Genomic DNA, 14,004 nt, shown 5'->3' on the forward strand with positions numbered 1-14,004 from the left:
TTCCGGTCGGGTGGGGTGGAGCAGCGTGGCCTTATGAGCCGTCACGCCGTGCAGCGCGTATGACGCTGCACGGCGTGAACCACTGCGCAAGCGCGGATCCCGTTACGACGCTGCTAGCCCATTTCGGGCCGGAGACTATCGACCCATTTTTCCGACGTGACGCAAGTCGGATTTGCGCCGTTTTTTGCGCCGATCGGCGGACTTTCCGTCGATAACGGAGAATTTCGCCCCATATTACTGATATGTTCACAGCTTTATCAATGATTCCAGGAAGTCATACAATCTGACCTAACTAACTGTAATGGCGTTGGGAGCCTCTTCTGCCTAAGGGAGAGTGGTAGCCTCCTGGGAGACAAAAATGATAATCCAATTCTTGGTGTATGTGATATCAGATGAAATGAAATGAATGAAAATGAAAATCGCTTATTGTCATAAGTAGGCTTCAATGAAGTTCCTTCAATACCTCCTGTGAACTCTGCTATTGGCTGATCCACCATACATGCTGGCAATTATATTTGGACTGGTTGCTTCAAATTTCATGTCCTTTAGTCCAAGAGTAACTTCTTGCACATCTGAGTTATTCACTAAATATCCGCATTTGGTTTGTATAGCAAGAAATCTCTTAATTTGCAATTTTTCTTTCTCTCTCCCTCTGCCACCTGCATTCTCACCTTTCCTTTTTTGTAACTGTGAGCTGATTTTTTACTGCCCAGTGTGCTAACAGTAAGGGACAGTGAGGTTAAAATGGAACTGAATAGAACACACATTATGCCACAGCTAGAGTACTGTGTGCAGTTCTGCTCCCCACACTATAGGAAGGAAGTAATTGTATTAGAGAGGGTACAGAGGAGATTCAACAGGCTGTAGCCTGGACTCGAGTGTTTCAGCTATGAAGAGAGGTGGATTAGATTGGGGTTGTTCTTCTTTGAGCAGAGAAGGCTGAGGGGGTCCTGATCGAGGTGTAAAAAATTATGAGTGATATAGCTAGGGTAGATAGGAAAACTCCTTTCCCCTTAGTAGAGGGATGAATAACCAGAGGGCATAGATTTAAGGTAAGTAGCAGGAGGTTTGGAGGGGATTTGAGGAAAACCTTTTTCACCCATAGGATGGTGGGAATCTGGAACTCGCTGCTTAAAAGGGTGGTAGAGGTGGGAACCCTCACAACATGTAAGAAGTATTTAGATGAGCACTTGAAACACCACAGCATATAAGGTTATGGACCAAGTGCTGGAAAATGGGACTAGAAATGGGACTAGATTGGTGTTTGATGGCCAGCCCAGACACGATGGGCCGAAGGGCCTTTTTCTGCACTGTAAAACTCTATGACAGTAAAAGGATTCCAAAGTGCTTTGGTCAGTGCCATTTTAATCGAGCCACTACATTTGCATATGACGTCCAGGGCAAATTGGGCATGATGCTCCCGGCGCCATTGGCGCGATCTAGACTGGAATTGGTAGATGCTTGAAAAAAATTGTTTTTTTCACGGGAATAATGCCACTCCCATGTCGCAATGTGTCAGAATCAGTCGCACTGGGTCCAACACACCCTGTGACCCGACTGGGACTGAAGAGTAGCTGTCCATCTGATGGACAGGTGGGCCCTTTACTTTCAAAGGCACAGAAACCTGACAGCAGACTGCAGATTGTCTGTTGGCCATTTATTTCCATCAGGGCTCATGGAAATGGTCATGGTTTTGACCAACTTTTCACGATTAAATTTGGTCCATAATCTTTGCTTCTTCATCCACAGATGCTGAGAAAATTGACAGTGAGAGATTCTAATGTAAATGACAACAATCAGAGTTTACCTAGAGTTATCAAGGACTAGAACAAATATAGTCAACATTGCCACCTTTCCAGAATGTAGGCGTCTCACATTTTGATGTGAGTTTAAAGTCAGAGCGATTATTCCTAACTTGAATAAATCAAATAATCAATTGAAAATGAAATAAAAATGAAAATTGCTTATTGTCACAAGTAGGCTTCAAATGAAGTTACTGTGAAAAGCCCCTAGTCGCCACATTCCGGCGCCTGTTCGGGGAGGCTGGTACGGGAATTGAACCATGCTGCTGGCCTGCCTCAAAAACCAGCTATTTAGCCCAGTGTGCTAAACCAACCCCAGAATTAAACTAAATCAAATAAACTTAGGGATAAATTTAAAGTGCAGCCCCTTAAAAGGATACTGCAGGAAACAAAAAAACAATCACAAATTAAACTTAAAACATTAAACCAAATTAGAGTGATTATTTGTGGAGTATCATTTGTACCCTGATCGACATCTTGTAGGATTTTCTCAAGAGCCTCTTTTTACATAGTCAGAGTGCAGTTTAAAATGGATTCAAACTTGTGGCTGTTCTCTTTTTCAGCCTCAGTCAGTTCCTTAGATTTGAATTATCATTTTTTGTTTGTCACTGTACCACAGTGTTATTAGCTTAGCGGTTCCCGTGAAAGGTTGTGCTTTGAATGTGAAGCATGTCTGAGGCAGACATTCTCTCTTTTCATGTTTAACATAGCAGATGTATCCCTTGGTTTGTACCTTGAGGGGTCTTTTAGCTTTGCCAACATAATGTGCCACTTTGAAAAGAGCTGATGTAAATACTGCTTTGTTCTCCTGTGGAACGGGTCCTTTGAGTAGCTAAGAATATTCTGAAATCTGAAGCCACAGGAATAACAACAAATTCCAGTGTTATGCTTGTTAAGATGTTTGCTTAGTCTGTTGGGGATTCAACAAATCTGTGGCAGGACTGAATGTGCTATGTGCATTGTTCCTTTGAATGTTCAGAAAGGGCTCAGCTCCAGTGCCTTTATACTACCTTGATAAGTATCATAAATTAGTCTCATGCTAGTTTTTATATGCTGTGATTTTGCTTTTGTTGCTTTTGTCCTGCTGTCTGTTTTGTTTCGATTTCAGGAGACTGGCATCCATGAGGCAGCTCCTGACAATAGATGACAAAATCCGGCTTCCTTGTCCCAACAACAGGAATATAAACTGATAAAAGACATCGTCCAATTTTCCAGCCACCAAGTCAACAGAGCTTGGTTTAGTGCTGTGAACATGAGCAGCCAACTCATTGATCCTGGTCGTCCAGAATTTGATCAAAATGAGCCGAAGTGCAAAATCAGAGTTCTTATTGGTTTGTCACAAATGGATAAAGTTTGGGCCATGGTTCCTGCAGTGATATGTCACTGGCGTTTTCCTCCCATCATTTCTTAATGCGCTGCGGATTAATTGACCGGGATTGTTAGTCAAGAGTTTATTGTATTATTGTATTGGGGGCAACACAGTAGCATTGTGGATAGCACAATTGCTTCACAGCTCCAGGGTCCCAGGTTTGATTCCGGCTTGGGTCACTGTCTGTGCGGAGTCTGCACATCCTCACCGTGTGTGCGTTGGTTTCCTCCGGGTGCTCCGGTTTCCTCCCACAGTCCAAAGATGTGCAGGTTAGGTGGATTGACCATGCTAAATTGCCCTTAGTGTTGGGTGGGGTTGCTGGGTTATGGGGATGGGGTGGAGGTGTTGACCTTGGGTAGGGTGCTCTTTCCAAGAGCCGGTGCAGACTCGATGGGCCGAATGACCTCCTTCTGCACTGTAAATTCTATGATAAGAAGTAACTAAATGAAACTTGATTATTTTCTTATGTTCCTGTATTCCTGCTATTGCTGCCTGCCTTACGGTTTGCCTTCTACTCCAAACCTTTTCTGTGACCTACCTTGTCACCATGCCACTTTGCAATCTTCATTCTTGTCCATACAGTTATTTTGCTGTGTACCATGCTAATCCTTAAATTTTGCGATGCTGTAATTCAATTTTCTTTTGTCAAATTAACTGCCAGTTCCTCTATTCAATTACCCATCAATGCTCATGTCAAACCCATTTCTTTGAATTTTTGGATACTTTTTACCTGTGACACCCCAAAGAGCTTGCAGGATCAGGTGACAATCCCTCTTGGAGTCTTTATCAGACAACTTGCAGATTTGAACTGCCGGTTTCATTCTGCTCTTCGGAGAAAGTGGCAGATGGTCTGTGGAGTTGGTGGTGGTGGGCTATTGGTGAGTAGTCCTCATTACGTTTCTTATTGGTGCACAGTCCTCAAGTCAGGAAAGAGGACAAAATACAGTATATTAAGCAGTTCTTTGCCTGTCATCTGTCTACAGTTCACTTCAATCAGTCAGGACAGGTCTCATGCACCCCATGTTTTTTGGTACTGAAATAGAGGGGGAGAGGTTCCTGAAGTGGATGGTTTATCTGACACATATTTCACGTTGTGGTGGCTGATTGGTACTACCTGCTTTCAACGAATTATTTCCATTCCCAGCACACCAGGCACATGCATTTCACACCTCCTTATTTACGAGGACTGCTCCCCTTTCTTTGACAGGCCAACTGAGTTATTCACATTTACGTTCAAGGCTGGAAAACAGCACAATTGTGCATCAACCAACAAGACTTTGAGAGAAGTGTAAACTGAATAGCGGTGGATCAAACAACATTATAGACACATTGTGCCAGATTTTAGTGAAGCAGATGGAAAGCATGAGTCAGGAAAGTTTCTGACTCCAAACATCCGTCTCTATTAAGGAGGCCGCCACCCACCCACAACAAATTCAATTCAGGGAGGCGGGAGTAGGATGGCGTCAGCATCGGCATTTCCAGAGGTAGGCCCAAGGTGGCCACAGAGGCAAGCAGATATCAAAGCCAGTAGGTTAGAAGGTCCGCCTTCATCCACTGGGACACCAGTCCAGTTGTAATTATGACTGTCAGGCCCTTAAACCCTCTCCCCTCTCCTGACCCAACTCATACACTATAGCACCTATGCCCCCTCAATGTATGTAACATTATTGCTCCTTTTCTCCCTTAATGCCCCTATATGCCCATGCCCGCCAATTCTCCCGTTCATCCACCATACTGACTGCTTCAATATCCACAATGAGGAGAAACAAAGAACCATTAGCCACAGTAAGCAAAGGGGTATTGAAAATCTCCTCTTTAAAAAACTGCTCCGAGGTTCGTAGAATCCCTATAGTGCTGAAGGAGGCCATTTGGCCCACCGAGGCTGCACCGACCCTCTGAATGTGTGCCCTACCTAGGCCCAATTCACAGTCATATCCCTGTAACCCCATCTAAGCTTTGGACACTTAGGGGCAATTTAGCAGGGCCAATCCACCTAACTGCACATTTCTGGACTGTGGGAGGAAACCGGAATACCCGGAGGAAATCGACGCAGACACCTGGACAATGTGCAAACTCTACACAGACAGTCACCGGGTCCCTGGCACTGTGAGACAGAAGTGCTAACCACTGTGCCACCATGCTCACCCAATCTCTTAAAAGTTGAAAATAAGATGTGTGACCTGCTCTCCTCTCTTAATACTGTTGTCAGATGGCCTCATTATGGATGCTCGGATAAGCTCCGAGAAAAGCTAATGCACTCAGCCCAGTATGAACTGTTGACAGAAATTGCAGGGAAACGTTAGTTTTGTTTGATTAGCATCTTTATTAGCTGACCTTTCTCTGAAGAAGGTTTTTCAATTTCTGCATGTTACTTACACAAGGTTAAGAGGTGTGAAGTGAGTAAAAGGTGCGGGATTTACTGTTCCCCAATGCCGATTTCGTAATCGACGATTGGGCGGAGAATCCCTTTGGATGTCAAAATCGGAGCGGTGCCTGTTTGATGCAGGTTTTGTATGCTCCTCCCCCTCCGAAATGGCGACATCGCACATTGCACGCCGTTGGGACGGCCTCAGCATGTCACCTGAAGGCCCTCTCCGATACTCCGCCACTAATGGGCCGAGTTCCCGACCGGGCAGTTGATGTGTGGTCTCAGTGATCGGTAACCGGCATGGAGGTAGGTCAGGTCCACGGACCCGGCCATACTCCGGCCGTTTATATCGCGGAAGCCAGGAATTTTACGCATTACAGCTGCTAGTCCCTCATTGGTCGCAGAATCAGTGAGGGGGCGAACCGATTTTTTTCACGTAAAATGCCACAGATCCTCCACACTTAGGCTTAAAAACGGTGAATTCAGCCCAAGGTGTTGTCATTGATACTACAAATGGTTGTGAGTGACTTGAAGCTTTATACAAAGGTAATTGGGACAATGTATTTCAAAGGCTTTGCAGAATGTCTGCTTGTTTTTTAGTTCCCAACAGGAAACGAGAGCTTCCCCATGGTTGAAGACTCCCATTTCCCCTGTCTGCTGAGAGAATGGGTCTGATTCTATCAAAACGCTCACCCCCACAATAGAGCCTGCAAAGGCAGGAGTGCTATGTGCAGGCTTACTAACTGCAACCTTATAATGCTTTGGCAAAAATTGCAGGAAAAGGGGATGAGGGCAGGAACCCTAGAATTGGGTTCTGCCTGTCACTTTGAAAAGTCTCCAGGCTAGAGCTGACTCCACAGAAATCCGGGATATTGACTTAAATAAACAGAAGCACTAGCCCGTGTGTGTACTGCCTGTCTAATCCGCCATTCACAATGTTGTGTCCCTGTCAAAGTTGAACTTTAATCGATCAGGTTGAAATTGAAATTATAATAAATTGCTTCAGAACTCTTATTTTATTTAGGTGCAAATTGAAACATCCTAGTATATTACAGGAAATTTCACACCACACAATTAACTGTTTACATGGAAGAAGTCAAATATCTATACTGTACAATTTTACCTTGGCATTCTCAGTTGACTAATAAAATTCACCCCTTGGTTAAAATAAAATAATAATTAGCTCATGTACAAATTTATATTCTCCATGGAGATGAAGACCGGGAGGTTTCTGCAACAGGTAAAAGATCAGTAATGTTAGCTTTACGCCTGAAAGGCAAGTTGAAAATGAATCCCTCCTGGTTCACATGTTAGTACATAGAACTCCGCAGGATTATCTCAAATATTGGCATGACCTATTGACTAAGAATTTTAGCAACATTATTTATTCTGTTATGGATGAGAGAGAGAGAAGAACTGAATTTCTGTACCATCTCCCAGGGCACGATTCACCGATTGCGGGATTAGGTGTCCGCGCCGTCATGAACGCCGTCGCATTTCACGATGGCGCGAAACGGGCGGGGGCAATAGGGGTTCTGGCCCCCACAGGGGGCCAGCACAATGCTGGAGCGGTTCACGGCGTTCCAGCCTTACATCCTGGCGTAGACTGGGGCCGGCGCCAACCCATGCATGCGCAGTGGTGAAGCGGCAACCGACGCATGCGCGGTAGACTCGCAGAACGCTCCGGCCCCGATGCAACATGGCGCGGGGGTTCTGGGGCCTGAAGCAGAACAAAGTAGGCCCGGGTGGTGGGGGGGGTGGGGGCCGGCCTGCCGATCGGTGAGCCCCGACCGCGGGCCAGACCCCATCGGAGGCCCCCCCTCCCCGGTGAAGGAACGCTTTTCCCCGCCCCACAGGCCACCCCCCGATCCTTCCCGTAGAGTTCCCGCCGGCAGCGACCAGGGGTGAATGGCGCTGGTGGGACTCTGCCATTTCTGCGCAGCCGCTCGGCCCATCCGAGCCGGAGAATCGGCTGCTCGGCCGTGGAGAGCAGCCCATTACCGGCGGTGCGCCAAACGCGCCGGTGCAAATGGCGCCGATTCTCTGCACCTCGGAGAATCGCGCGCCGGCGCTGGGGCGGTGTGGCGCGGTTGCGGCGATTCTCTGGTCCTGCGCGGGTCTGGGAGAATCGCACCCCCTGTCTGTCAGCAGAGATTTTATAAATTATTTTTAAAGTCAGCCGTGATATGTTTCCACAATCCCTCAGTTTGTGTGACTCAAATTAACAATCACTAGCAGAAAAGTCATGCTATGATTAACTCAGAAGGCTACACACACATATATAATGATGAGCGGATAGAAAAGAGGAAGATTTACAAATATCTGTAACAACAATTAAATAGCCAGAGAAATTAATATTTCAAGAACCCGAGAAGTCAAGGTCCAGACGGTTTCCTTCATCGCGAAGTTTAGTCCAGATGATTTTCTGGTTGAAGACAACAACACAAAAGTCCTTGAAATGAATGACAATGCAGCACAATGACGTTTATGTGCTTAGACCACTTGGTAGGCAATAAGCAGAGACTTTTAAAATAGAACAGGCTTTGAGGAAATAAGAAACGGTTGTTGGTCATTTTCTTAGCCGGGAGTTGGTGGGGTTCTTTTTGGTTGGTGTTAAAGCAGCAGTCTAAGGGTTTCTCAGTTCTCAAAGGCACATAGATATTTTAAACAATCACTTGAGTCATGTGAGGTTCTTTCTTCACAATGATGTCAAAAGGGATCCTTATCCATTTTCTGGGGCTGGCTTTATTTCAGGATTGATAATGTCCCAGTCATTAGCTTTTGAAAGACTCACCATCCATATTGAGTTTTCTTCCGGCTGGAAGCCATTTTCCAGACAGATCCTCAGGCTCCACTAGAGGAGTAAGCTTATCAAGATGCAAGTAACAACCATTGTCCCCTCAATAGTCCCCTTTTGAAATGGATTTGGAAAGTTACAGGTGTCAGATGAATCTGTTAACAGCTCAGCAGGAATAACGGTCTGGATTCTCCATTATTGGGACTAAGTTCCCATGCCGGCATCAAAACGGTCGTGTTTTACGCCAGAAAAACTGGCATCAAAGGGATACGAATCCCTAGCCCTGCAGGGGTCTAGCAGGAACCCGGAATAGATCTCACAGCTTTTGTTGCAGAAATAGGGCCCCTGCACTTCTGGGTCGGAGGCCGCGCATGCGCACGGGAGCTAGACCCTCCAGCGGCTAGACCCAAAAAGGAAACTACCCCCCACGATCACCCATGCGCCCGACCCTCACCACCCGCATAAGCATTTACTGGGCGCCTATAAGGCCCCCTCCCTACCCTCCGATTGGCTCGACCCCAACCAGGGCAGCTGTGGACTGAGTCCTCAGCCGCCACACGAGTATCCCAACCGGCTGGAGCATATTAATTTCACGCTGTCAGGACTTCGACTGGTCAGGGGCCGAGAATGGTGGAGAAGGCCTCTGGCAATGGCCCCAGATAGGTCCCAGGTGGCGCGGCGTACTCCCCAGCCGCGATTTTGGCGCGAGGGTGCAGAGAATACAGCCAAATGGGTTTCGATTTGTGTGTCCCCTGGTTTCCTGTTTAAAATATTCTTACAATTGGTTGTGAAATTCCAAGATTATTTTGTTTTTGTATAACTTGTTGGTAGCTTCCGCAACAAAGGACTAATACTTTGGTCATGTTGTAGCAGTCATCTTTTGAGTTCAGCAGAAGGACGATCTTAAAAATAGCAAAAAAAACAATAACGTTTTGATATATGCAGTTTTCAATTACCTTTCATGGAATTTTCCCCAAAAATGGCAAATTGTCAGCTTCTGACTGAAATTGAACGAGTAGGATTCTCCGTTGGCCGATGCCGGAATCGGGAAACGCAATTGGGCGGAGAATCAGTTCCGACACCGAAATCGTGGCAGGTGCTGATTTAACGCCAAATCACAATTTTCCGTCGCCTCGACAGCCGTGACAATGCGTTCCAGAACGCACGTACAGTAAACACCCTTGGCATATCATCAGCGGGCCCGACCCAGGATTCCCCGGGGCTCCGCAATTCTCTGCCTCCACTGGGGTGAATTCCCAACAGTGAAGTTCACTTGTGCTTTTAAAAATCATGAAACAGGTGCTGTGGCTGCTGAGGGAGAGAGAGGCGGTACGGAAAGTGTCCAACATCGCCATAGTTTGCTGAGTCGTGCTGCTGGCCACGGACTTCTGCCAGGGCCGGGGGAAGTAACGGGGAACTGGGGTCTGAGGTCGGGATGGTTGGGCACAGAACACCATTGCCGCGACCTGCGAGGCAGCCATGCAGCTGTGCATGCCACTGACTGCCCACTGTGAACTTAGGACCGTAGGTCATTTGGGTGTCTGCCTCAGGCCACCCCCACTTTGGTAGCCTCTGGTCCCAGCTGACCCATCAGATGTATGGGCATGCTCCAGCGCTACCAATGCCATCTTGTTGGCTGGCATGAGTGTGTGTGGCTAGCGAAATGTGTATGTGCGGCTGCAGCTTGTCTGCCTACCGAGTATCAATCTCGGAGCCGATAAATCTGGCACTGTTTCTCATTGGGATCGATTCTGCTCCACGTGGCGTCACTGCTTGCCCCTTAACAGTTGCTCAATCAGTCCAGATGTGGTGCCAGTTTTGCTGTTGTGGAAGTCCACAAATCCTGCCCCGGCGTCAAAACTCTCAGGAATGGAGAATTACGCCAAACATGTTTCTCCCCAGAGAAGCAGCTAAGTTTTCTTTGCAGATCTTCTGACATTTTGCCCCAAAACAGCAAGGGGCAAATACTGATGCCAAGCTGTCACCCCCACGGCAATCAAATTGACGTGTTTTGCACCGTCATTCTTGAGGGGTGGGGCCTAAAGATGCCAACATACCCAGCTCCACAAAGATCGGTGCTATTTTTAGAAGGCACCTCAATCTCAAAGTTAAGAGACAGTCCCTGTCCCCACCCTCCCCACAGACAGTAGGACCCGCTCCCCATCCATCATTGCCACCCATCCATCATCACTGGCAATCAACCCCCAATACCATCCATCATCGCCAACATTCTCCCCTCCCCAAATTGCCACCCCACTCCCCAGCCCCCCCAAGTACCAACGTGGCACTGCCAGTGTGCAAGAGCCATGCACCTAACCACCCAGCTATGCTGGCCTCTGCGCCCCTGGTGTGGACATTGCAACTGCTGGACAGCAGTAGTGACTCTCATTAGCGTGCCAGTACACCAGCGAGGGTGAACATTGGATGCTCCTGAAAAAACAGCATTTATGCATTTATGCACATTTCAATTTATTCCAATTGATGGTAATCAGGTTCATACCCTCGCTGGGCATGAACCTGATTACATCGCTGGCGGGGGTTGGGGAAGATCTCATTCTGAGATCTCCCCAGTGAAAATTCCATTTTGACCCTCTCTCTCAATTTAGCAGCCATAACGAGATTTGTGTCCGCCGTGATCGGGCCAGGAAGATTGCAGTCCATGTTGTATTGACATAGCAATCCTTTCACTGTCTGGCAAACAATGAATTCTATTTCATTTTTTTTCGTGTGGTCTTGCAAAAGCAAACAACGAAGTAAAGAGATCCACATTTATTCTCTCATTCACACTGGTAAGTTAACACACAGCTAGCAGAGGCAGTGTGATATCCTTACTTTGGACGCAATTTAATGGCCGCATCCTGCCAGAATTGGGATGGGGTGTGATTGGTAGATCCCGGGAGAGGATCTACCAATGGTAGTTATGCCTCGTGAGGTGGGGTTTGGGTCCCGAGGACCCCCTTACAGATGAATCTGGGAGTTGGAAGGGTGCGGGGACCACATCGGGGGAGTTGAGAAATGGTGCTAAGTGTGGCCTTTCAATAGCGGGATCGTTCCCGGCGCTAAACCCGCACAGAATGGATTCTGATTTCTTTTAGTAAATCACACCCTTCATTTCTGAGGTTTAAATTTGGAAAAGGACATCAACAATGACATTGTCCTTTCCTGCGAGATGGCTATTGTTTTGGTGACTTGGTTCCATTCAAAACTTGTCTTTATTGAGGAAAGATTATTTAGGTGTTTTGATTTTGATTTTCCTTTGGTGTCAAACATAAATGGTAATATTGATGTCAGAACTCACTGCCTCTTCAAATCCTGAGTTTGTATCCGCTAAAGGGTTTAGGTGTTTGCATGATGGTTAGCGCCCAGGTTGTTAACATGGGTCAAGCTGATCTTGGCAACCTGCAGGAGCAGTGCATCTCGCTGTGGAAATGGAAATTCTTTTAACTGTAGGGCTAAGCTGTTCTGGGTCACCTTTGTGACCTGTGAACATATCTGCTTGAACCCAGGCACTTTTTCCAATCTGAATGCCAGGAGATTATTGGGATTTTAATTTGATTGCCGTGGGGGTGACAGCTTGGCATCAGTATAACTGGAGGGTCCAGTTACTGTTGCAAGGCTTTATTAGTTGGTGCTGCGATGCGCAGTTAATCTCCTCCCGAACCTGGGCCGGCTTTCCCAGACCTAGGTGATGGGAATCTTGCCACATCCACATCATGGACTGCTGCAGTGATGCAGCCTGGTTTGACTGTCCTGCTAATTTTGAATGAAGTAAGCAGCTCTGTCAGGTCTCCTCGCTGTTCTGCCTTTAGTTGGGTGAATATGGAGTCCATTTCCACGGGAGTTTCTGCATTTGTTAACCAGATTGTCGGGGTTCAATGTGGGCCTCCATTTTGCTCCATTTTTCCGACAGCCCAGGGGTTTCCCAACGTCATGAGGCTGCCCCACAATGGGAAACCCCATTGACCAGCTGGTGAAACGGAGCATCCCACCGGCGTGCTGAAACAGAAATGTGGGGCGGCGGGACAGAGAATCCAGTCCCATGTCTCTCGTAATAGCAACTCATGCAGCTGCTCCAAAATAGGTCAACCACATGAGCTGACAATAACAGAACTAGCTAGAACCAGTGCTCAGAAACATTTGCGCTAAATTTGCTCTGAGGAGGTTAAGAGGTTCATTTGAAATTTTGTTATCCAACATTTTAATAACCTTGTTAACCCATTTATGATAATAGAGTAGATAAAAGAAGCTGTGTGGTTTCACTGCACCAGTGTTTCAATTTGTGTTTTATTTGTGAAGTGCAGGAATATACAGAGAATAAAGTGGTACTGAGTGTTCAGTCAACAGCAAACATGATTCCATTTGGTGGACAAAAAAATTAAATGTTAAAACTTTATATTTTCACAGAAAGGAAAGCTGAAGCAGATCATCGATAATCTTTCTAATGATGCCACTTGCCAAAATGCTACAAATGACGAAGGCATAAGTTGACAGGAAATTCTGCAGTCTCTTGTTACTGTCTGATGGAACAATCTGAACAGGCTTCTCAGTAATTGTGCTCGTAATCTTCCTTAGCTGGTAGTTTACCTCATTGTTTAACCAAAATTGAGGAATATACTGAAAACCACTGAAATCTCAAAATCACTTTTTGAATTTGAAATATTGCAAAGCGATAATTAAAAATAACTTAATTTCATGACTGGATAATCTGATGGATTCACAGTATCTGCATTTTGCCCAATTCAGACCATTTCATATTTAATATAACATGTCCTGTTATGTGCATGCCACCTCTATATCACACTACCACAGTGTATAATAGTTAGCTCTTCACGGCTACTGCTGGAACCGGAGTATGACAGTTTTATTTATTTTTTAATATAAATTTAAAATACCCAATTCATTTCTTTTTCTATTAAGGGGCTGAAGATCCCTTACACCAGCAGGGAGGAGATCGGTTGCATTGGGTGATCATTCTAGGGTGCAGCACAGACTGTATTTTGCTGAGCCCTACTTGGGCCGAAGACTTCTTTAAAACAGTGTCACTTACCTCAGTGTGGTGACCTAGGGTGGGAGCATGGACTGTGTTTTTTTTTGCTGGGCCCCCTCCTGGGCTGAAAATCCCCAATCCTCCCACTCTCCAGTTTCACCCGGAGTCTCAGGAGTCTCTCACCTCGGGCTACATTCCATCTACGGTGCCCCACCCTCCTGTGTTGCTGACCTCCTCCAACAGTGCTCCTTGTTCTCTCTTCTCTTCCCTTCCCTGCTTTGCTCCCCTGTATACCTTCCAAGGGGGAGAGTACGTCATTCCACCTTGGCGTTGGCCCCTCGGCCGTTGTGGCCGCCTCTCAAATGTATAGGAAAGTTGTGTTCTTCCTGAGGGTGGAGAGGGCGGTTCACCTCGTCCTTGAACAGGGGCTCATGGTGGGCGGGACCTATGTGGCAGTGGACCCTTTTGAAGCCACTGCCAAGCGGGTCATATTGTCCAATGTCCTGCCATACCTCCCTACCGAGCTCCCCCTCCCCCACCTCCAACTACTGGGGGAGTTCGTTCTGAGGTAGCGCCGCTCCCTCTCGGCCTGAAGGATGCCCCCCTCAGGCACATCTACTCCTTCCAGCACCAGGCTTTCATCCACTTGGACCGGGAGGATGTATTAGAGGGGAGATTCGA

General features: G+C 46.7%; 1 protein-coding gene across 1 annotated transcript in view; it reads left to right on the forward strand.

Annotated features, from left to right (window-relative positions):
- The window catches only part of LOC140428751 (uncharacterized), a 127,450-nt gene extending 114,446 nt beyond the window's left edge, over nucleotides 1-13,004 (forward strand). Inside the window, exon 6 of the mRNA XM_072515458.1 lies at nucleotides 12,741-13,004. Coding sequence (XP_072371559.1) covers nucleotide 12,741 — 1 coding nt within the window. The 3' untranslated portion in view covers nucleotides 12,742-13,004. The remainder of the gene's footprint in view (nucleotides 1-12,740) is intronic.
- The last annotated feature ends 1,000 nt before the right edge of the window (nucleotides 13,005-14,004 follow it).

The sequence above is a fragment of the Scyliorhinus torazame genome, chromosome 8 (genome assembly GCF_047496885.1).
Source record: "Scyliorhinus torazame isolate Kashiwa2021f chromosome 8, sScyTor2.1, whole genome shotgun sequence".
Classification (NCBI taxonomy): domain Eukaryota; kingdom Metazoa; phylum Chordata; class Chondrichthyes; order Carcharhiniformes; family Scyliorhinidae; genus Scyliorhinus; species Scyliorhinus torazame.